Source organism: Euprymna scolopes, chromosome 25, assembly GCF_053919585.1.
Source record: "Euprymna scolopes isolate OS-2025 chromosome 25, ASM5391958v1, whole genome shotgun sequence".
Lineage (NCBI taxonomy): Eukaryota > Metazoa > Mollusca > Cephalopoda > Sepiida > Sepiolidae > Euprymna > Euprymna scolopes.
In genome coordinates, this window is record NC_136506.1 from 93,713,220 (window position 1) to 93,739,060 (window position 25,841).

The 25,841-nt window shown below is 34.4% G+C and overlaps 2 protein-coding genes across 6 annotated transcripts in view; one reads left to right on the top strand and one right to left on the bottom strand.

Moving 5' to 3' along the window:
• LOC145247520 (uncharacterized) overlaps positions 1-20,487 on the top strand; it is a 30,413-nt gene extending 9,926 nt beyond the window's left edge. Inside the window, exons 1-2 of one of the 2 annotated variants that reach the window (XM_080109338.1) lie at positions 8,098-8,322; positions 14,466-20,487. In XM_080109338.1, the coding sequence (XP_079965464.1) occupies positions 16,776-17,840 (1,065 nt within the window). In that variant the 5' untranslated portion in view covers positions 8,098-8,322; positions 14,466-16,775 and the 3' untranslated portion in view covers positions 17,841-20,487. Of the gene's footprint in view, positions 1-8,097; positions 8,323-14,465 lie in introns of those variants that run through there. The other variant, XM_080109339.1, reaches the window with a different exon arrangement.
• The window catches only part of LOC145247518 (organic cation transporter protein-like), a 139,891-nt gene that overhangs the window by 27,578 nt on the left and 86,472 nt on the right, over positions 1-25,841 (bottom strand). For all 4 annotated transcript variants that reach the window (XM_080109334.1, XM_080109337.1, XM_080109336.1 and 1 more), the window contains one exon: positions 855-1,009. In XM_080109334.1, the coding sequence (XP_079965460.1) occupies positions 855-1,009 (155 nt within the window). The remainder of the gene's footprint in view (positions 1-854; positions 1,010-25,841) is intronic.

A 25,841-nucleotide genomic window follows, 5' to 3' on the forward strand; every position in this document is an offset into this window, starting at 1 on the left:
ATCTTTATTTTAAAACTTTTTTTGAAAAAATCAATTCAAGGAACTTGATTATGTAGTAGAGTTGACATCTATTCAATGTAGCTGCCTTCAGCCTCATTCACCACCTCAATACGGATCCAGAACTGGGAGCATGCCTTTTCCACAAGCGCTAGCAGAAGCTCGGCGAATACTCGATGGATGGCAGCAATCAGGCTGGCTTCAATGTTGTGGGAGGTCATGCTGGTGATGTTCTTGATGTTTGACTAAACGAAGTAGTCTAGCGATATGAGATCGGGAGAGGAAGGAGTGTCCAGTGAGAGAAGGTTACAAAGTCATAACACTCCTGAAGCCAAGCCTGAGTCTCTTTGAACTTGTGGGCTAGCACTGAGTCCTGTTGACTCACCCAGGCTCTGCCAGCAGCCACCTGATTACACCAGAAGATTACCACACTCTTCAGCACATCCAGGTACACTTTGGTGTTCTTTCAAGCCGACTTTAAAGATGTGAGGTCGCATGATGTGGCCCTCATTTGAAACTACACCAAAGACTATAACCATGGCCAGAAACTTCTTTGAGCTGTGCCCTCAAATGTTGAGCCATCCGAATTTACATTTTGAGAGTGCTGGCAATGGTCCTGTTGTCATAACTTGGATCGTTAGAGAGCATGAGTTGTACAGCGGCGCATCTCCAATCTCTCTCATTGAACATTGTATCTATTATTCTTGGGATTTGTATACAACTGACCAACTAGTAGATGGTCTGCAACAACAAAAAAAAATCGGTTTTCATCAAACGGAAATGGAATCAAGTCTTCTTTTCTAGTGCAACAATTTTATCAGTCCACCTTGTATATATTAAAAGTAAAAAACACGTACCCAATACAATGACTGCACCAAAACCTCCAGCACCTCCAATAGCTGACAAACACCGGAAAATAAGAAGTAAATAGATATTGTTGACTTGTGAGCTGGCCAATGAACTGACACCTTGGATAAGCACACAAAAGACTATTATTATTTTCCGACCAAACCTGAAATGAAATGAATGTTATATTAATTCTTTATCGTTTGTGATAACAAATATATATGAGCCCTCCAGACGCAATTGCTCAATAGTTATCATTATTTTTTTCATTTCTTGTACAGTTAAATCAAGACATTAAAAAATGAAAATATTGAAAAAAAAGGTTATATTGTACGTATCCGTTATGGAACGAAGTCCTCCGAAAAAAATTTCACTTAATTCTTTACAGCGAAAAAACTATTAATGATACTGAGCAAAAGGTTCGATTTTTAGGAAGAAAAGCTAGTATTAAAGATGGGGAGGGAGTGTCGGCGGTTTAACTGGAGTTATCTCCCCGTGGTGTGTTCAATAAATTCCATAATGGCTGACTTCAACGCGCTCTCATAAAAACATGTTTTTCTGCTGTAAAAAAAAACCCAGACTACTTGATCAAATTAAGTGAAATTTTTTTCCGGAGATCTTCAGTCCAAAACGGATACGTACAATATAACCTTTTTTCGAGATTTTCATTTTTTAATGTCTTGATCTAACTGTACAAGTACCTTTTTTTCATTTCTTGTTTGATATATTTACGTCTTTTAACAACTACAAAAACCTTCTCAACCACCGACTACCATGAAAAATAACACTCTATCTGAGAGCCCATCCTTCAAACTATTCAACCCATCATTCACAGGCAACATGAATTGAAAGAAATACGTTGAGGACATTGCCAAGGCTGCTGCAAAGAAGGTGGGCTTCCTCTACTGTGCTAGAAAATTAGTTGCACCAGAGAGTATCCTGTATTTTTAACAAGCAACAATTCGCTCATGCATGGAGTATTGTTGCCACATCTGGGCTGGTGCATCTACCACTAGCTCCTCACAAAAGAAGTCTCTGTTTAAAAACAAGTCTCAAATCTAATAGGTTCTGCATTATTGGCCAAGTTCCAACCTCCACCCGATCACCGCAATGTTGCAGCCCTGTGTCTGCTTTACAAGTACTTTATTGGAATGTACTTTGATGAACTCATAGCACCTGTTCCCCCTCGACGTACATATCCCTGACTAACCTGACAAACAGCAAAATCCCACCCCTTTACTGTTGAGGTCCCTAAATGTCAGAAAGCCTCCTACTCTAATAGTTTCTTCTCCCAAACTGTTAAACTTTAGAATCCCTTCCCCGTTTCCTGCTTCCTGACTGTGCTAACATGCAGATGTTTAAATGTAATGTGAACAAACATCTCACTGTTCAACTCCTAACTTGTTAATAAAATAATAGAAAATTACTGACACCAGAGAGAGCATCCTATACCTTTTCAAAGTCACAATTCGTCCACGCACAAACTATTGTTGCTACATCTGGCCTCATGCATCGATCACTGGTCTTTCCCTCTTAGACAGGGTCTAAAGAAGTCTCAAACCTAATAGGTTACACACTGTCAACCAAGCTCCAACCCCTGTCTCATCACTGCAATGTTGCATCCCTGTGCCTCTTTTTTTAATAAAAGATTAATAAATACGAAAGGCACAAAATAATTAAACAGCACCTGTTTTTTTCTAACAAAACAACGAAAAAAATTTATTTCACATTAAGAAGGACTGTGTCCGAGGTGAAAGAAAAGAAAAAGGAACAGAAAGTTTGCGGGGTGTTCGACTGTCTGGAAGCAGAAAACTTGAACTGTCCCCAGGCTGTCCAGTGGAAGTCTTTAGTGGGTAGTCGCAGCCTCAGGGATGGGGCGGGGGGGGGTCACTGGACAGAAAGCGAAAGGAGAGAGATCCGTGTTCTTTGGTGGTCGGGGTTCCTCTAGTGACTGCTGGATCGTTCCAGACAGGAGTCACATTAAGTGACACATAAGATGAATACACCCTAGTAGCTGTCTGGTCAGTATGTGACTGAATAAGTCAGCAAGAGGGCTTAATCCACGAGAAATTAGTCTGTTATGGTAACTACTACACATCAAATTCCACCCCTTCACTGCAGGAAAGGCATTTATTTTAATATTTCTTTCTCAAACTGCTTGAATTTGGAATTCTCTTCCTGTCTCTTGAATCCCTGATTATACTGACATGCAAAGTTCAAGCATAATGTGAACGGACATCTTGCTGCTCAACTCCCAACATAGTGTCCTTGTAAATATGGTCCGAAATGGTAGCTGCTTATATCCAAGTAGCACTGTGCCTTGTTTCGGGTGAATAATAGTAAAAAAAAAAGAAAGGCTAGAAAAAGAAAAGAAAAAAGAAAGGATAGAAAAACGAAAGGATAGAAAAAAGGAAAAAAGAAAGGAAAAAAGAAAGGATAGAAAAACGAAAGGATAGAAAAAAGGAAAAAAGAAAGGAAAAGGATAGAAAAAAGGAAAAATAGAAAGGAAAAAAGACAGGAAAAAAGAAAGGATAGAAAAACGAAAGGATAGAAAAAAGGAAAAAAGAAAGGAAAAAAGAAAGGATAGAAAAACGAAAGGATAGAAAAAAGGAAAAAAGAAAGGAAAAGGATAGAAAAAAGAAAAAAAAGAAACGAAAAAATAAAGGATAGAAAAAAGGAAAAAAAGAAAGGAAAAGGACAGAAAAAAAGGAAAAATAGAAAGGAAAAAAGAAAGGAAAAAAAAAGAAAGGACAGAAAAACGAAAGGATAGAAAAAAAGGAAAAAAGAAAGGAAAAGATATAAAAAAGAAAAAAAAAACGAAAAAAGAAAGGATAGAAAAAAGAAAAGATAGAAAAAAGAAAGGATAAAAAAGGAAAAAGAAAGGAAAAAGGTAGGAAAAAAGAAAGGATAATTTAACATTCTAATAAATCCATTCCCCAGTTTAGAACCATTCGACAAAAACAGGCACACCTCTCTTACATAAAGAAAAGGCAAAAAGTTCAAGATTATGAATTTTCATGTTGAGAGGAAACACACGTGATATGTGTGTGTGTGTGTGTGTGTGTGTGTGTGTGTGTGTGTGTGTGTGTGTGTGTGTGTGCGCGCGCGCGTGCGTGCGTGTGTGTGTGTATGCGTGTGTGTGTGTGCGTGTGTGTGCGCGTGCGTGCGTGTGTGTGTGCGTATGTGTGCGTGTGTGTGTGTGTGTGTGCGTGTGTGTGTGTGTGTGTGTGTGTGTGTGTGTGTGTGTGTGTGTGTGTGTGTGTGTGTGTGTGTGTGTGTTCATTATGTATGCAAACAGCAGTTTAAAATAACTTGTTGAAAATAAATAATTCTCATTTGGTATAGGACTTGCCAGGATGATAATTTCGATGTATGGCGCGCGCAAAGTCATGGTAGTGTTTTTACGTTGCGCAACGACAGAGTAGAGCAGCGTGTTGCTTAGCAATAAAACTGCATCCTTACTGCTTTGATTTACACACACAAAAGCTTATATATGTTCCAAAATGTTCCAGACTATTTGCTGTATCGCTATGCGCGAAGCACAACATAGTCCTTTTATAGTATGTGTGCAGATAGGCACTTCACAAGCATGCTGGTGGAAAACTGATCGCATTTAGAATGTCTCTTCCAGAGAGTTGGTCCGGCCATATAAAGCGGATGCTACAATACTCTCTTCCTAGACGAGAAGTTGATATAAGAAGGAATAAAATTTGCAAGTTGATAGCAGTCTGAAAGAAAAGTGACGTCATCAATTTTTGAGTTGCACAGTTGCCTGGGTTCAATGAATTGTGTAATTTTGAGAGAAATAAGCCACATGTGTTTGCGATGTGCATTATGGACGTTTGTATTCGTTTAGAGAACACCGTTATGTTGAACGAAAGGCAAAATGTTGTAGGTGATAATTCCTTGTCATTCCTCTGGTTTGGCTGCAATCTGTCGAGATCAGCATTATTGATGGCTTGGCATGCACGTGGTGTATTGGCATTGTGTCAGAATGCAATGTACTTGTAAGAAGCTCCCTTTACTACAACTTGGTTGTCTTCAAGTCCAATGTTAACAAATTCCTAATGAACCGCCCCCTTAAGTAAACATATCAGCAAATCTCCTCACTAACGTAATGTACTTGCAATAACCCTTATCCCTGAGTGGCTTCCGGGCCTTGATAAGTGGTGATCACTGTGTAAAAAAAAAAAAAAAAAAAAAAAAGCTCCCTTATGCATGCATGAAAATGTATTGACATTGCGTAAGAATGCAATGTATATTTAATAAGCTTGTTCTGAAGGCATTAAATGTGGTTGGTCCAGGGAGTGGGTATTAATTTCCCTATGTGCAAAAAATGGCGGTATCTCCCTTGTGTTTGGGGTGGCCGTGGTTTGGCGTGAGAAGATTTGTCTGATTTGTATCACAAGCTCCATGGAAAATTTATAGCGTTGATATTCATCGCTGGCAATGATGTAGGTAAAATCCTGTTGGTTGACCAATTGTCCGACATGCTTGCTATATGACCGTTAATCCGTAGAAGGTCCATGTGTGTTTTGGCATTAATTGACTGCCGTCAGAGTTCAATTCATAGAGATTGTGTTGTTTAATTTTCGATTTTTGAGCGATTATTCACAAAAATCGGGAATTTGTTTTAGACGAGTATCGTTATTTTTTGGGTACATGTGGATTTACTGACCTGGTATTAGATGTTTGGCAAAGAAAGATCGGTTTCGTTCGTTTTTCTTTATTTTTTTGAGTTGACACCGCAGAGCATAGTGTCATCTATCCAAAAAGGTGGGACTTAAACCAATGCAAGCGTAGTCGACTTCGATGACACTGACGTTTTCCATTTTTGGGTGCACGAGTATTCTGCTCCGCCGCTATCGTTTGGTAATCCTTGATCACAGTCTGTATACTGCAGAAGTTATGATTACTGAATTCCGACGTCATTATTTATTCAATAACAGTCAATGAAGTGAGTGGTCCCATTGTGCCCAAGTAGTCCTCAGTTTCCGGATTCAAGTGCAGATTAGAAGAGAGTGTGCCCACGACTGAAGTGTGCGATTGTATTTTATTGAAATGTCCGTCAAATTCCAAATTCTAAAGGGGTCACCAATTCATAGTCAGAATCCATTGATATTAGAAATCACGGTAGGTGCAGGGATATAAGTCGAAAGTGGTAGTGTATCACTGGGACCGTTAAAGATAAATTTAATGAGATCTCCGACTTACAGAAGTGTTCTCTCGAGTCACATCCACATGGCATCTGGTAGAATGCCCCATCCCCAGGAAAAACACAATGATAAGAAAATTAAAAAGGCGTGAATAACTTTGGAAAAATAACGACATTCAAATAAGAACTCGAGATCGCTGTACTGGGATAAAATAACAACATTTATTAATATGTTTCAGAAAAAGTAATTCAAATTATTTCAATGTCAAGGTTTTTGCAACAAATGTTCATTAGATAGTCTTTGTCAATGAGTGTCTCTTTTATTCTTTTTTTTTTTTAATAGGAATCACCACTTATCAAGGCCCAGAGACCACTCGAAGATAAGGGTTAAGAGTGTACAGTAGTCAATTGGACAATACCATAATCGTTAGTAATGGAAATTCGGTAAATTTGTTAACTTAAGTGGAACGGCTCATCAAGAACTTGTTTACATTGGACTTGAAGACAATCAGATTGTAGTCAGCTGGAAAGCAGGAAAACGGAAGACAGCTACACAGGCATGAACTTCTAAGAAAGAAACTTTGTTCATGGAATCTATGCCTAAGTTTAGGCACAGACAAAGAGTTGGGGGGGTTATTGATAGTGTTTTCAGCTGGACGAGTGTTCCTTGTGAAAGTTTGGCGAGGGGGGGGGACCATAGATTGAAGCTCAGTCGAGCCCATGACATGATAATAACGATAAAGCAGAAGAAAAGGCAAAAATTTCCCAATTACGAATTTTCATGTTGAGAGGAAGTACACATAATTATTTTTGGAGGGAAAATAAAACGGTCATTAAAACATGTGTGCGTCTACATATTTAAGTGATGTGTGTGTGTTCATTACGTATGCAGACAGTAGTTCAAAATAAATTGTTGAAAAGAATTAATTCTTGTTTGGTATGGTACTTTCCATGATCAGAATTTAGGTGTGTGACACACGTGAAGTCATGTTAGTGTTTTTACATCACGCAATGATGGAGTAGAGCAGCGTGTTACTTACCAGTAAAACTGCATCCTTACTACTTTAATTTACACGCGCAAAAGCTTATATAGGCATGTTCCAGAATGTTCTGGACTATTTGTTGTACTGCTATGCGTGAAGCGTAACATAGTCCTTTTATAGTATGTGCGCAGATAGACAAATTACGACGTTGTAAGCTTACACGCACTTCACACATGTGCTGGTTGAAAATAGTGATTGCATTTAGAATGTGTCTTCAGAGATTTGGTTTGATCATATGAAGCAGATGTTACAAGTACTTGCACAACAAGAGTACAAACATTGCCCTGACTAAGTTTGTACAAATCTGCACTGAAGTTTGTCCCAAATGTTAGGAATCCAGTTGAAGGACAAATCGTACCAACATCACCAAGAAGAGATAGTGGAAAATGAGAATGTTAAGACTCTCTTGGATTTTATGATTCAATGTGTCTGAGAAATAACTTACAAGAAACCCGATATTGTAATTGTGAACAAAAGTACTAATGAATTCCAAATTATTAATGTGGCTTACCTAAACGACATCAAGTTAACAGGCAAGAAGAATGAGAAACAACAAAACTGAGGGTGGGGCTTGCTAGGTTGTGGAATAAGAAAACTTCCATCATGCCAATAATCATCGTGCCAATAATCAAAGGTACTTGGCTCAATTACTGATGATCTTATGAAACAGCTGAACTCCTTGGGAATCAGATACAACATCACCGTACCCCAGAAGTCAGTTCTGCTTGGTCCAGCAAACATCCTACGCCAGATGCTTTCCATCTAATCGACTCTTTGACTATCCTCACTAGTTTTTGTGTAAAAGCACGTTCTTGAGGGGGGAAAACCGGTGTAAAACATCACAACATTGCGAAATTAATTAAATAATAATAATAATAATAATAATAAGAAGAAGAAGAAGAAGAAGAAGAAGAAGAAGAAGAATTTAATTTAATTTAATTTAATTTTTTTTTTTAACAAAAAATGGTTGTGTCTACTAGATGTGACAAACGAGCAAACGGACTTTTTTACGCAAGGAACATAATAATGATTTACACCGTTTCCTGTTCACGGTGTGCGTTTTTATTTTTATTTTGCTTTCAAACCCCCAAGGGAAGTAATCGTTGTTGTTTACCCCACACTTCTAAATCTATTATTGTTTAATAGAAAAATAACAGGGAGAAATCGTGTCTATGTAAGACCTGGAAATCCCAGTAAACGGGTCCATTTTTCTATTTTCAACATGAATCAAAAAGAAACCATCTCGATTTTTTTTTTAACGTTAATTTGCCCGAACGAAAGGTAAGATTTTTCACACATCTTTTTCGTTTCGGCATTTAATTGCGTTTTTTGGGTTTATTTAATTTTAAATGCGGGCAGTAGTTTACTAGAAAAGAGTGATGAAAAAAAAAAAAGCACAAATAGGAAAGAAACTCATTGTATCAGTTCCATTAACAATTACGCCGTTTTCGGTGTTTGTTAAAATAGAGTCGACAGATCGATTTTTTTTATATATGTGGTTTAAACAAAAACAACAGTACTTACTTGTCGTGTCGAAAATAGTAATATATTACGAAATAAATAAATTACGAAAATTCATGGAGTAGAGCAACTGTTATTGTGTTTTTAGTAAAACAAAACGTTGCTATTACAACAGCGAAACGGGAGATAAGTATGTCCCCTGTATTCGCAATCTTCAATGTGTTCACATCTAGGGAAAATGCGGGTTTCACATAGATTCGAAAAAGTTGTCAAAAAAACAAATATATAACAAATAAATGTTATCAAAGGCAAGATAAGTTACGGTACTGGTCGCGATTTGAATGAAATTTTCGACACCATCAAAATTGGCTGCCATGACAGCAATCACACCTGGATTGACTAAGTAAAAGTGCCGATAACAAATACATCTATAATATAAATGCTAAACATCTGTGTGTGTATGTATTTGTATGCCTGTTAAAAATTTTTGACGGACACATCGGAATGTGACAAAACCAGTATCATTTTAAACCTCAAACTTTCGGACGACAAGTATCGAAAAATTGGCCCAAAACATTAATTCCTTCACTCTCAACTAGGCAGTTTTCTACAGGGAGGGATCGCTTTTTTTGCAGATATTTTCACAAATCATCCATTCTTTTTAATTGACTAGCCTTAATTTTGACGTTCGCAACTTCCGGATTTGCGATGGACGCAACGGCAAAGACGTCGCGTTGTTTTCCTCCTTTGCGGTGACTACTACCACTTTTTTTTTTTTTTTGCTCAACACACACCTCCAAACATCCGGGCAACACCGGGCACCTAGGCTACTAAATAATAAATCTTACAATCAGTGAACATGTGTGAAAATTATGCAGGAAAGTATAAGAGAAAATTTTATTGCTTTTAGTAAAGTTTTTTTTTTTTTCTACCCATCTTTTTCTTAACTTTCGATCCAACAAAAAATTTTGATTTACGCATTCTGTCTGATCAGTTACCCAATAAAAAATAAGTAAATCTCAGATTTAAAAAAAAATCTTCACAAAAAGAATGATTTCACAGAGACATTTTGATTTGAGAAAAATCTCAATTCATTGCCCATACCCCGCTAAACCTATGAAAAAAAAAAAAAAGACAGAAAAATCTGTATGATGTACGTACCCATGACAAAACAAAAAAATATCATATTCCCCAAGATCACATAAATTGATCAAGTAGTTTTATTTTTATAAAGAATATCATTTTTAATGGGAATTCATAAGCATTACAACACAAATCGTGTAAGTTTGAATTATTGAGTTATCTCTCTTTGTTTGTATTTAGGGTGGGGCTTAGATTGTTTTCAAAATGACTGATAATACAACCACTATTCTTTTACTAATAAAATTTAATTTTCTTTATAAAAATGAAACTACTAGATCAATTTTTTATGCAATTTTTGGAATATGATATTTTTTGTCACATCGTACAGACTTTGTATTTTTTTAAATATAAGAGAATGTTGGACAAGTGTCATATATATCAACCCCTTAGATCATTACAAACAACATATTTTGGTACTTTTTCAAATTGGCACTCATAGCGGCAATTAAAATGGGGAAAAACAAAAGAAAATGCTGACTCTGATACTTTACATTTATATCTGTTGGACTGTGTGTGTGTGTGTTTTATCATCATCCTGTACCTACTAAGGGCCACATCTACGTCCTGTCGAGGTTGGGTTCATCTGTTGCTGTCAGTCAATTTCAATTCCAAGAAGCTTTCCTGGCCTGGCTGAAGCCAGGATATGCTTTCTTCTGCATCCAGCTCCCAACTACTGTCGTAAAACATAAAACCCCTTTCCAATCCTCAGCATTATAAAACTCATTGTCAATCCTAAAGTACCCACAAACCAAATCTAAATATATCTCAGGTTCATTGCTCGATCCCTCCATTACTGTTATTCATCGCACTTTAACCAACAATCAAGTTTCTTTTGTCTACCTTCCTATTTCCTACTGACAAATCCTATTTCCTATTTTTTTTGTTATCCAATAAAAATAATTCCCTTTCTTTTGTTCTATATATTTTTCTCTTTTTTGTTCTTTTTCTTCCCAACACTCTTTATTGATAGGTTTTTCTGCCTCTTTTGATTGTGGTGGAGGTATAGGGAACATATCTATTTCCTTTTGTAAAGGGAAGCAACTGATTTTTTTTTTCAGTGTTATCCTTATGCAGACTCGAGTTTTGTGTATGTTCAAAGAGAGGAATGGGTTGGGCAAAGAAGAAAAAAATCGTAAAAGTTTAAACAGAATCTGATAAAATAATTGAGAAACGAATTCAGCAATAAGTAGTAACATTATCAACAGATATACGTGTGCAATCAATCAATGGCAAAAAGAATTTGTGCACGACACAGGGAAGAGGGGATTGTAAGCTTATACATGTATAATCTTTTTCTTTTTCTTTTCTTTTTTTGTGACAATAAAAAATGTGCAGAAACAAAGAAACAAATTTTAATGTTTTAGCATACCTCTCTCCCACAGAAGAGACGTTGCGAGCCTGTCTTTGTTTTATCGTTACTTCCATGGAAAGTGCTCGTCTGAGCTCCAATCTCTGGTCCCCCCCCCTCGCCAATCTTTTACGATAAACACCTGTCTAGCTGTAACTACTGTCAAAAATTTTCCCCACTCTTTATCTGTGCCTAAATCAAAGCGTAGATTTCATGAACAAAGCTTCTTTCTTAGAAATGCACGTCTGTGGAACTCTCTTCTGTTTGCCTGTTTCCCACCTGACTACAACTTGGATGTCTTAAAGTCCAACATAAACAACTTTCTGATGAACTGCTCCCTTAAGTAAGACACTTTATCAAATCTCCAATATTAACGATTACTATGATACTATCCCATTGATTAATGTACATGCAATAACCCATTACCCCTGAGTGGCTTCCGGGCCTTGATAAGTGGTGACTACCATGTAAAAATAAATAAGCTGATATTTTTTATAAGTATCACTGGGCAAAAACTGTGAGGAGAAATTTGGAGCCATATATCTATATATATATATATATACCAAAAATGTATCTAATAAAAAAATATTGATTTTAAAAGATTTTGTTTCCTTGTGTTTAGGTGTACTGTTTAGTTTTGTTCTTTTTTGGCTCATTGGATACGAAAGACTTTTTTTTTCTCTCAAGTTATTTAACACAAAAATGTGTTATTTTTTTTTTTTCTTTACACAAAAGAGGGTGATTGTTTTTCTTTTCCTTTTAGGTTAATTAAATCAAAGTTTTTTTTTGGGGGGGGGGGGGTTCTATGAAAAAAAAATTTTTTTTCCTTTTAGAAATTAATTTTATGAAAAAAATGGGGAGAGGTTATACAATTAAGGTTTCTGTTTCATGAACAACCAAATGTGTTCAAAGTTCATTTTGGTCTCCTTTCTGGTAGCGTTCCAAGATAGAGGACGAAAGCATTACTAGAGTGAAAGGATTCAGAAATCAAAAAACAAGTTTCCTTTTTTAAAATTTTTGGTAGTTGGGAGATTTTCCGTAGTATTCCTTTGTCCTTGTAAAAACTTATGCGACCTTCAACAGAAAACAAAATAGTTGCATATAAAAATACAAGGCTCATTCTTAAATTGTAATAAAAATGTAAAATTTGTTGTCTGCGGAAGTATTTGTATCAGTTGTCTTTGGAGATAGTAAATTTTTTAAAAAAAGTTTACATTTGTGGATGCTTAGTCTAAATTATCACCAATATTAAATATTGTCTCCCCAAATTATTGTTGAAAAAAAAATGTACAAACAAATTACCCTGCAACACAAGTTTAAAAAAAAAAAATATTTTTTTTTTTTTACTTTTTTGCCAGAAAAAAATGTACAAAAAAAACTTCTGCACTTTATTTTATTATAGGAAAAAATGTCTCTCTCCTACATTTTTTAGTGAGACTTTGTCCTACCTCCCCTTCTTCTCAACAAAACTTGGTTACACAACTCCACTTATTGCTAATCCTTATCTCAAAAACTCAGAATAATAATGTTATGTTCTTATTTTTATTACATTGATATTGCAGTGGACTTTTCGGTCTTCCTAAGGTGAATTTCCATAGGATTGTTAATCATTTTTAAATGAACCCATTATGTAATCTGTCGAGGTAGATTGTTCACATGAAATTTACTCATGTAACGTTGTCATGCAGATACAGTCACAAAGGAACACAATAAAAAAAATTTTGTTACTTGATGGAGGTGTAGGGAACATATTCATTTTTTTTTAATGTTTGTAAAGAGAAGTAAGTGATTTTTTTTTTTCACAGTTATTACCCTTATGCAGACAGGAGTTTTGTGTGTGTTTGGAGAGAGGAATGGGCTAGGCAAAGAAAAAACATAAAAGTTCAAATAGAATCTGATAAAAAAAAATTGAGCACAACACGGAGGGAAGAGGGGATTGTAAGCTTATACATGTATAATGTTTTTTTTTTCTTTTTTTTTTGTACTTTTATTACATTGATATTACATTGGACCTGTCAGCCTTCCTAAGGTGAATTTTGATAGGATTGCTAATCATTTTTAAATGAATCCATTATGTAATCTGTTTTTTGTTAGTTGAAATAAAAGGTATTTATTCATGGTACTTTCCAACAACACATTGCATCTTTATTTTTTTTTTTTAGAAGTCCCCCTGCTGTCTCGACACATGCTAAATACACTAAAGCAGCTCGGTTACACTGATTTTCACAACTTCATTTTTAGAATTGAACTTGAAATTTGTCACTCTTTAACTGCTCTTAATCAACAACCAAAGTTGTGTCTACTAGATGTGACACAAGAGTTGGAAATTGGGATTGAACAGCTATTGTCTTAGAGAAAGAGAGCACTCTGGTCTGCAAAAAATGTCTGAGCAGACCCATCGGTGTTCCCTTGGTAGGGGCACCTAAGGCGATAAGGGTGAAGGCAAAGTCTGGGATTGATGACCTCCTAAAACTGCACAGGATTAGCAACGATCTCAGTCAATAGAGAAAAAGATACTTCAATAATGAGCTAGATTCTGTTGGCTTTGTTGTCAAGGGTAAACCCTTATTCTTGAGCATGTTCACTAGTGTAAAAGGGCGTTTTTGTTTGCGTCCTTATTTATTATTACTTATTTATTACTCCTCTATTAGTCCTTAATCGTTTATTACTAATTCGTTTACTTTTACGTTTTCTTGTTACAAGTACTTTTAAGTTTCGTTTAAGTTTATCAATGTTCTTACTATTATACGTGTGTGGGTGTGTATGCTCTTACATATAGTTCACTGTTGTGTGTGTGTGTGTGTGTGTGTGTGTGTGTGTGTGTGTGTGTGTGTGTGTGTGTGTGTGTGTTCTTATACAGTTTCTTTTGCTTTGGAAGGTTTCCGACGTGTGTGCGCACTGTAATGTGAACATACCTGCTTGCCTTGGCCAGCGGATGATATCTTCTGGTCGCTGGTCTGCCATCTCATTGGAGAGTGGTCGCTGCAGACAGATTCATTAATGAACAACAAGATCGACTGAAGCTTCAATTTTTTATTCAAGGCAAGCCTATCATCTCGGACCCTGATTGTCGGGAGGGACCCAATTTCCCGTCTGCTTCATCTACTGCCTAGGCCAACTCTCCCCCATGTGGTCGTCAACCGGAAGTCTACCCACAATTCCCGTGTCACTCCTTAATTTCTGGTGCATTCTATCGAGGTTGTTCAAGGGTGACTTGAGTTTTATGCCTGTCAAACCTAACCTTTTCTGACCCTGCTAACTCGCTGATTGGAAATGAAAATATATTTATATATCTTTATATTTCTAAAACTACCTATATAGCATTTAAGCTGGGATTCCCAATACTACACGAGGATAATTTTGTATTGTTTTCTAGGCTAAATCCTACTTAGTTGCTGTGAAATAAAAGGATGATGCTGATGCTTATGAATAAAAATGTACAAAATTTAATTTTGATTTCTTTTTTTCACAGATAATCCTGTCTTAGGAATCGTAACGGATCTTCATTTTATGACAAAAAATAAAATGAAACAAGATTGAAGAATACAATGACCAAAACAACAACAACAAAAAAGAGGAACTTATTTTACCGTGATCGAAGACAGACAGATACTACACTCTGATTGCGGATAGTTCTGGAAAATTGATTATTGTTTGGTTCCTTTGCTCTTCTGAAATACAGAGCTTAATCAACTGGAAATTTTGGGTTATGTAATGCTGTTCAAAACATACCAAAGCATACCAAGATTGTAAACGTAATAATTACTTGTTAAAAACTTGAATAAAACAGTAGCAGTTAACAGTTATAGTCGCTCTCTTCGAATACTGCATCACTCAAACATATCCATTTTAGAGGTGATAGCTGTACAACATATTAGAACGATCTTCTGTCACGTTTAGTCCACGTTGTTAGTTTAATCTCCACATAATTCCAAGCATAGACACATGGTTGTTTATCAAAACCTCCATCTGTTTTCTAATTATTAATTAGAAATCCTCAATAACAAGCAAGGGAGATCACTCTGAGAACTTAACACAAACAAATAGAACTCTTTTTATCTTAACATTAAATGGAGACAACCACTCATAAAGAAGCAGATAATGTCAGATGAATCACTCTACTGTTACCATGAACCTTTTATAAGTTTACATAAGTAAACTAATCAGGAGCCAAAGAGGATTCTGCCTCAAAAGAGTATTAAAAAATACTCTCCGATTGTGATTACTTTTATTTGAGTTTATAGCAAAAATATAAATACTAAAGACACAGTCTTGTGACATACATGAATTCTCTCTTACTTAAGGACATACAACTTTGATTGCAAACTCACATATGATATACTGGTCATATTCTCTTATTCTGAATATTTATATAGATATGTCATCCTTTTTATTAAATATTTTCATAATTTGAATTTGTGAATGAACGTGAATCATTCGCCTAAGTAAAAAAAAAAAAGATGAATCAAAAAGTTTAAACATCAACAACTTGAAAAAAACAAAAAACAAATGTTCATAAGAAAAGTGTAATTCTTAATTTTCAAATACCTCTAAGGAATCAAACAAAGAAACTATATTCTTCCACGGTTCTTTCATTTATATATAAAGCAATTTTATGTGGATGTATGAGAAAAAAATACTGAGAGGAAAATCCAAATTCTTGACCTTTATGTGACTTTTCTGGTTCCAGTCACAACTGTAACTATATATGTGAATACATTGTAGAGCTTCAACAGTGTTCTCAGCACTTGTTATTTAATTTATTTTTGTTGAGTGTCGGGTTTTTCTGTGACATTTTGTATGTGTATATTAGATTTTCTGTGACATTTTGTATGTGTATATTAGATTTTCTGTGACATTTTGTATGTGTATATTAGATTTTCTGTGACATTTTGTATGTGTATATTAGGTTTTTCTGTGACATTTTGTATGTGTATATTAGGTTTTTCTGTGACATTTTGTATGTGTATATTAGATTTTCTGTGACATTTTGTATGTGTATATTAGGTTTTTCTGTGACATTTTGTATGTGTATATTAGGTTTTTCTGTGACATTTTGTATGTGTGTATTAGATTTTATATGCAGACATACTGGAAAGAAATATTTTTAGTGTATGGCTCATTATTTTAGTAAGAAATTAACATTAATGTGAAATTACAGTGGAGGAAAGTGTGATACTTGTGAGAAATTTTTAAGACTAGAATTCAATTCTAAAGAATCGGACAAAGTAATTCTTTCAAAGTTTGCAACATTTCTTTTAAGAACAATATGCAGACATACATTGAAGAAAACTGTGTTTCATAATTTTCAGGTACCGCTAATGATGATGTTTATCCATCGCTTGCAAAAACGAGCATGATCATGCAATTGTTTTGTAGGTTCGGAGATAGTTTGTTAGACCGATTCAGGCTCTGAAGTATTTACCACATGTTGTTCACCTGTAGGATGATTCCTTAGCCAAGGTGCTGACTGCTCTGTCTTTTCTAATGTCATGTTTTTCCTCTTGCATTCTTCATTGCATGCGAATTCAGCAATTGTAGATCCTTTGTAAGTTGCGACACACCAGGAAAATCTGTCTTGGGTTAGTTTTTCCCATGAGTTAGAATACCAACCAAACTGTTTGAGGGAGACTTTCAGATTGTCCTTGAACCGTTTCCGCTGTCCTTCTGCATTTTCTTTTTCCCTTTGGATAGCTCGGCATAAAAGAGCTGTCAGGTGATATAAGAGGCTGTCATTATCTAAACATTGCGACACTTTCTTTTAACTATAAACGTTTACAGCATGCGGATAGACAGTGCAGAAAAGCCATATTCTTGTGAAATTTGTTGCATTTCTTTCAAACGAAGAAACAGTTTAATTGCACATGTACGAAGTCACACTGGAGAAAAACCATATTCTTGTAAAGTTTGCGACGCTACGTTCAGCATGAAATCGTATTTAGATTCGCATATGCAAAATCACAGCGTTGAAAAGCCATATTCTTGCACGGTGTGTGGCATGTCTTTCAATATAAAATCAAGATTGGTAAAACATATGCCAACTCACTCCGACGCCAAACCATATTCTTGCAAAGTGTGTAACGCTTCATTCCGACAGAAAGACAGTCTCGTCACGCATGTGAGAACCCATACTGGAGAAAAGCCATTTTGTTGTTCGATGTGCAGTTCCAATTTTAGTCGGAAATCGTATTTGGTTTCGCATATGAGAAAGCACACCAAGGAACGTCCTTATCGCTGTGACATGTGTGAATCAACGTTCGGTCACAAGTCGACGTTGGTCACACATGTGCGAAGACACACTGACGAAAAGCCACATCGCTGTACGGTATGTGCTGCTTCTTTCAATCGGAGACCAGAGCTGGTGTCACATATGAGAACACACACCAAAGAACGTCCATTTGCTTGTACGGTGTGTAAGTCTGCGTTTAGTCATAAACCGACATTGGTCACCCACATGAGAACGCATAGTGGAGAGAAGCCATATTGCTGCGACCGATGTGGCTGCTCATTCACCCATAAAGCGTCGTTAGTCGCACATACACGCATTCACAGTGGTGAGAAACCTTACGATTGTAAAGTATGTGGTTCATCTTTCATCCACAAATACTCGTTGACTGCACATATCAGAACTCACACTGGTGAAAAGCCGCACCTTTGTTCGGTGTGTCCGTCTTCGTTTTCACATAAACCCAGGTTGCTTTCACACATATTTTCAAAACATATGCAAACGCGTACGGGTGAAACAAAGCCGTATTCTTGCAAAGTGTGCAGTTCTTCTTTCGAACAAAAATCCGATTTAGCCATACATTTGCTGAAACATGCGGTAGATCATCTAACTGTTTCGTAGTTTCTCTTTCTTGTGACCTTTGTTGCATTCTGTTAGAATCCAATCTTGAAATTTGATCCTGTTGGATTGTCCAGTTTAGTGCTATGGCAGTATTACTGGGAAGAGTTGCGCTGTTATTTTCCATGTATGACCTAGCGTAACACCATGGTGGGGGGAACCTTTTTATCTTGGTCGACATCCTGCCAATGTTATTTCTTGGTTATTGTAAAGCGTGCGGTTCTTCTTTGGAACAGGCATCCGACTTTGCCAAAACTGACTGTTTTGTAGTTTCTCTTGTGACCCTTGTATTTTGCTGGGGTCTAAGCTTGACATTTGTCTGGTCCTGTTGAATTGTCCAGTTTAGTGCTATGGTAGTATTACTGGTAAATCTTGCTATTTGCTAAAACACACAGTAGATTACCTGACTGTTCCGTAGTGTTAGCTCCAGGAAAAGGAATCGTTGAAATACAAGAACTTCGACTGATGTAAAATGAACAGAAACGAAAAGAAATCAACATTATATCGATTGTGGTAGGAGCAACTAATAAAATTAATTTTTAAAAACTCTTAACAAATATTTGGAAACAATCGCTGGAAGACCAAGCTATAAGCGAAATACAAATAACCACCATAAAAAAGACAACAGAAAAAAAAACCTCGAATATAAATTCAAATCAAATGAAATTAAGTATTAGCTCCAGGAATCTATTCTACAATTGCAAAGTGCGGACAAAATAAAGCTGTATTCTTGCAAAATGTGCGGTTTTTTTTTCAAACAGAAATCTGACTTAACTATACATTTTCTGAAACACACGGTAGATCACCTGACTGTTTTGTAGTTTCTCTTTCTTGTAGCTCTTTGTTACGTTTTGCTGGGGTCCAGGCTCGAAATTTGTCTGATCCTGTTGGATTGTCCAGTTTAGTGCTATGGTAGTATTACTGGGAAAACTTTGTTGCATTTTGCTGGAGTCCAGGCCAGAAAATTATCGCACTGGTTCCAATCAGATCACAAGGTTAAGCAACATTGAGTCTGTTTAGTACTAAAATGGGGGACAATTTGAGAATTCCAGGTGCTGTATGTGCACTCCGCTCATCTTCACAAGCTGGGCTACTATGGCAGGGCTGTGAGAAGGAAACGGCTTCTTTATCCTACCAATATCAATCACAGAAAAGATTAGGCTCGTGAGATGGTGGAGAGAACTATGACCTTTTTGGACCAATGTCATTTTCTCTGATGAGTCACGATTTGCATTATTTTCTGACAGTGAAAGTGTATGGTTATGGAGGCTCTCTCAGTAAGAGTTTGACTTAAAAAGACTGCAGCCAACGCTGAAATATGAGGGTTTCTTGGTTATGGTATGGGGTGCAATTTGGAGTGATGGCTGCTCAGACCTGGTGGAATGCAAAGGAAACCTCAATTCTGCTAAATATGTTTCAATATTACATGTAGGATTCCTACCAATATTCTCAAGTGGTAAAATCAACCAAGTTAACTCCTTATTTATGGAAGATGAAGCTTTTCCTCACTGCTAGGGTGACACAACATTAGTTGAGCCAGAACAGGATTAATAAACTTCTATGGCCAATTTAGTCCCTGGATTCCATGAGCAGAGCTTCTTTCTTAGAACTGCACGCCTGTGGAACTCTGTTCCGTCTGCCTGCTTCCCACCGGACTACAACTTGGTTGTCTTCAAGTCCAATGTTAACAAATTCCTAATGAACCGCCCCCTTAAGTAAACATTTCAGCAAATCTCCTCACTAACGTAATGTACTTGCAATAACCCTTATCCCTGAGTGGCTTCCGGGCCTTGATAAGTGGTGATCACTGTGTAAAAAAAAAAAAAAAAAAATATGAATTTAATTGGAAACCTTTGGAGCATATTAGACCAGAACCTTTGCAAAAAGAAGAAGAAGCCATCTTCTAAGACTGAACTTTTAGCATTATTGCATCAGACATGGCAAGAAATTACTCTAGATGATATTTATCAACTGATCAATGCCATTAAAAACAGCAAATGAAATGTTAATCAAGTATTAGTTATTAAATTTGTGACCATTAATTTTTGATTTTAGTCTATAAATCATGTTTGTAGAAAACCCCGTTTCTATGGTTGGTTGGTTGTTTTGTTTTACAGCATATCAACCTTTTTCAGGTTATTTAATGCCGAATCAAGTTATTTTGAGGAACGATTTTTAATGGAGTAAATTTTTTTTTTTTAAAGTCAGATTCTATTTAACCCATAGTTGGGACCCTAACAGGTACTACCACTCCAGGTCAGAGTGGACCTGGGAGCAACGGCAATTAAAGGGTGGCTCCACACTCCCCAAGGCCTGCAAGGTGGGGCCTCACCATCGGATATAGTTTTAGGTCATATCCAGGACCCCGTTTCTATGAGTGTCTATTCTTTTCTGTCATGTCTGTGCATATAGTCTTGGAAGTTTTTAACCTTTAGAACTATATAAAAAAACTTATTTAATTTTTATATTTTTTATCATTTGTTAGAAAACTATTTAGTCAGTAAGTCATTTAATCGCCTGCAATCAATGCATCACTTTGCTCTCTCGAATTCACTATAGTCCTAATGTTTATTTAAGAGATCATCAGTTGTTTTCCATGAAACAGTGTTATACATACATATATATATATATATATATATATATATATATATATATAGTAATTTTCATCCACTTTAGGATTCGTCAGATTTATGCGCGAATTCTGTGGTTGTTTCTCGTTTTATATATATGTTGAGGATTTTAGTTAGCCAATCAGCTTTCTAGTATCCACTATGGATACTAGAAAGCTGATTGGCTAACTAAAATCCTCAACATGTATAAAAACGAGAAACAACCACAGAATTCGCGCATAAGCCTGACGAATCCTAAAATGAATGAAACGCCGAATATTCAGTGTAGCTTAATCGCCATAAATATTTTATAAATTACTAACTAGCTCTACCTACATATTGAGCACTTTTGAAGTAAATACTTAAAGTTTACGCATAAATCTATACTTTCGTATATTAATTTTATGTGAGTAAATGAAGTAGTTATATATATATATATATATATATATATATATATATATATATATGCTTATCTGACATGAAGGCCATACACTAATTTGGAAGTTTCTGCAGATAACTTGCTTGCCAGTTCAACTTAAGAGAAAGGAAGTTTTTTTTATTTTGGGTCATGTTTCACGGAAGTACATCATATCTAGAAAATGATTTCCTGTTCGATACTGGTTTCCTAACCTAAAATGCATCAATTATTGAATTAAAGATAAAGAACTTGACACTTACAAATTCTTACCAAAATAATTAGATTTGGCGATAAATAACCCAAAAAGAGTTGATATGACATAAATCAAAGCAATCAAACCAAACTTGGTTGCTATGTCGCTTTCATTCGCTAACCTATATTTTGTGTAACCTACTTATCTCACATTAAATATTTTTACAGCAGAAAAAGGGAGATATCTGATAATTATTTTTGTATTTTTTTATGATTTTGTAGTTTGCTGCTTAATTTTTCATAATTAAAAAGTATTAATCTCTTAAATATGAATTTCATGAGAACTTTTACGTTTTATACATTTGAAAAATTGACTTTAAGGGAGATTTAGCTTTTTGTGTAATTTTAATATAAATGCTTCATATTATTTTTAGCCAGTTTTTTGCTAAAAATCAAATTGAACTTCAAGTTTTTTAATAACCTCTCTCTCTCTCTCTCTCTATATATATATATATATATATATATATATATATATATATATATATATATATATATATATAGGTATATAAAGGGCTCCTTCAGTCTTTTAACAGACTATAGAAACCCACGAAGGGGTGCCTGCACATGAATTTTTTTGTGGCAGGAGGTGCGCAATCTCCAACTACACCTTTCCTGAGTCAACATTGTTAAATACCAGTGGCAAGTGAAGTGTATGTACAGGACGACTGGAAACAAATGCCGAGATAAGCAGAAAGCACATACAGAACCTAGAATTCCCAAATGGTCACCCATCTAATACTAATCAGGCCCAACGTTGCTTAACTTCAGTGATCTGACAAGAACCGGTGTGTCAATTATGCCATATATATATATATATATATATATATATATATATATATATATATATAAAAATTCTTGGTTCGTTCATTATTAATAGTCTAATTAACCACTGGACCGATTATTTCGACATTTTGGTATATGTTTACTGTATCCATGCATGTTTTTATATATTTCTTTTTAATCATAACATTATACTTAATTTTTCTTTAATAAATAGGTGGTTTTCTTTGTAATAATGTAGCCATTTTTTTTATTTAGGGACATATATTTATCACCGCCTGCTGTCATGTGACATCACTAAAAGGAACTTTTGGTCTCACCATGGCAGGCCATGATTTCGCTTAATGTAAATAGAATGTGTTTACAATATGGGTAAATTTTAAATGGATTTAATCACGTGATTATTGATAATGTAACCATGTGATTGAAATTTAATTTAAATACGTGGTTACTTTCTTCTCAAGTATTCATCGAAAAATGGATATTAGCAGCAAATCGACCATTGTGAATCATCTTTTTACTATTCAGGAAATTAAAGATTCAATTAGATTCCTATTTCAGTCACCTAAATTATTTAGAGTGAAATGAGTTTAGGAATTTATATCCAAACCTAAATATTATTTTTACTTAAAAAAAAATGGCAGATTTGCCGTTTAGTTGTACAAGTAGTCTCCAACCCTGTTATCCAAAAAAGGGGACACTTTGGGTCGTCACCGGTATATATCAAGAAGTTTGTTTACGTATAATTTATTTTAGATTAACCGTATTGTTCAACAAATAAAATGATTAAACGTGTTTTATTTTATGATTTAAAATTTTTATTGTTTAATTAAACATTTAAAACATTAAACAATACAAATAATATGTTGTTTAACAAATAAAAAAGAAATGAAAAATGAAGTTTTAAAATGATTAAACGTGTTTTATTTTATAATTTAAAATTTTTATTTTATAATTTAAAATTTAAAACATTAAACAATACAAATAATACGTTGGTTAACATAAAAAAGAAATGAACAATGAAGTTTTAAAATGATTAAACGTGTTTTATTTTATAATTTAAAATTTTTATTTTATAATTTAAAATTTAAAACATTAAACAATACAAATAATACGTTGGTTAACATAAAAAAGAAATGAACAATGAAGTTTTAAAATGATTAAACGTGTTTTATTTTATAATTTAAAACATTTTATTTTAAAATTTAAAACATTTTATTTTATAATTTAAAACATTTTATTTTATAATTTAAAACATTTTATTTTATAATTTAAAACATTTTATTTTAAAATTTAAAACATTTTATTTTATAATTTAAAACATTTTATTTTAAAATTTAAAACATTTTATTTTATAATTTAAAACATTTTATTTTAAAATTTAAAACATTTTATTTTATAATTTAAAACATTTTATTTTAAAATTTAAAACATTTTATTTTATAATTTAAAACATTTTATTTTAAAATTTAAAACATTCAATAATACAAATAAGATTTTGGTTTGATTTTACATGTTTTATTGTTCTCGGATCCATATGATGATGCGTCTCCACAAGAATTCAGTATTTAACTTCATCTTTCATTATTTCTTTTCGAGAATAAAACCAACATTTTATTTACATTGTTCAATGTTTTTATTTTTAAATTATAAAAATAAAACACATTTAATCATTTTAAAACTTCATCTTGCATTATTTCTCTTTCTTTTTTATTTGTTAAACAAGATGGTTAATTTTTAATTAAATTTTAATTATAGGATTACATTTTCAATAATTACATAAATATAAACAAACTTCAGTTTACGATATATACACCCACCAGTGTCGATCCAACGTGTCCCTTTTTTGATAACAGGGTTGGAGGTTATTTGTACAACTAAACGGCATAATAAAAATAAATAAAATAATAAAATAACATTAATACGCTAAGTTAGGTCAAATTTGCGGAGAATGCTCTGCTTTACAGTTGTTGTAAAAATGGAACGGAAATTTAAATTTCATTCCCTGTTAAATTTGGTACATTTTTACATTACGTCCAACTCATCATTTACACATTCAACATGTCAACTTTTGTAGGTTTTCGGGTATGCTGACAAGGTTCAGGGTGTCTATTCCGAAAGCCGTTCTTCACATGCGTAGATTAGAGTGTTTATTCATTGTAAACATACTCGACAACCTATAAATGTTGACATTTCCACTGTGAACGGTAAGTTGGACTTATGTAAAAATAACAAAAAGAGAAACCAAACTGACTTTTTTCGTTTAAAAATGGAATTATTTCCCTTTCGTTAATAATTTAAAAAAAAAAATATTTTGTGTTTTCTAAATGTGTGTATGTATGTATGTGCGTGTGTGCACTTTTTGTGTATGTCTGCAAAAGGCTTTTTCCGTCGGCCTTCTTGCTCGGCTCACTCCTTCTTAAAACTTAAATCGTAATATCTATGACTTAAGAACGGGGGTCGCGTGTGTATTTAATTTGCCCAACTTTTACCAGCTATTTTCGATCGCCATGTCTTTGAAAAGCGAATGATGGGGCAGGGGAAACAGTAACTGGCTTGCAGCGCAAAACTAGGTCAAACATCATGCCACTTAACTTCCTAGCACCTGTATATATCACTTTATAAACCTTAACTTAACACGCTTATCAATTCCTCTCCCCTCGTGACCGAAATGGTTAGGTGCCTGGTTTTTTTTCCCCTTTCGTTTCCACCTTCGCGTCAAGGTTTTGGGGTTCAATCCTGTCTTCCTACTAAAACTTTTTTTTCTTTTTACACCTCCAAACACCCGGCCAACGTTTTTTTTTACCCCCACCCCCAACACACGCACCTACAAACACCCGGGCAATGCCGAGTACCCCCCGCTAGTATATATATAAAGTACAATTGTTGAATGTTATTCTTTTGATTATATATTCGTTTGGGGGGAGGGCACAATTAAAAAAAAGATTAAAACAGAGCAAAATTTAAGTTTCCGTTATTATTTTTACAACAACAGCGCATATACCGCAAGTTTTATCGTAAGTTATAAACATCTAGATTTACTTACATTATACTAGAAACCGAGCGACCCATAAAAATCTGGTAGCTGAGTGTCAAATCTGCTTAAAATATTGAAAAAAAAAATAGAACCTCTCCCAAACATACTGGCAATAATCTGGTTTCGTCCTTCCCTTGATTGTTTCCAATAAGGGGGATTGATTTACTGAACACTTATTAAAATTATATAATTGTTGAATTTTTTGCATTTAGGTTAAATTTGTTAGTTTGCAATCGCCTTTGAAAGTTTGTATATATCAACATTTTCAAGCATTCATAAACTACATTTACCATCCCAATGAATGCATTGACGATGATACGTACGACTTTTAGAAGGCGAACCATTAAAAGGTATTTATATTTTTGTTAAAAATATTTAAAATTTACACTCTCTTAACCTTACCTTTCAACCAGATTTTATTTTATTTTATTTTAATTTTATCTTACTTTGTTTATCATCATCATCAAAAAAGGTACTTTATATTTTAAATATTTTCCAGATACATCTGCCTTACTTAAAAAATGCTAGATTTATTTTTGGTGTCTTTAGAAAAACCTCCACCCAATATTTTTGCTGATGAGGAGACGTACAATTTATTGATTTTGTTTGTTCTTCCTTATGAAACCGATTTTTAATTTTTAATTTTAATTATAAATTATCAATCATCTTACTTAATATAAAAATAACTCTAGGATATATATGCCTATCGAGCTTATTATATATCTACATTACAACGAGCACTGTTTTCTTTTCTTTTAATTGTATTAATAAATTTACTAATACATTAAAATAAACTCAGCTCTTCAGACTCTTGTTCTAATCCCCTAAGTATATATATATATATATATATATATATATATATATATATATATATATACTAGCACTTCAGCCCAGCGTTGCCCAGGTGT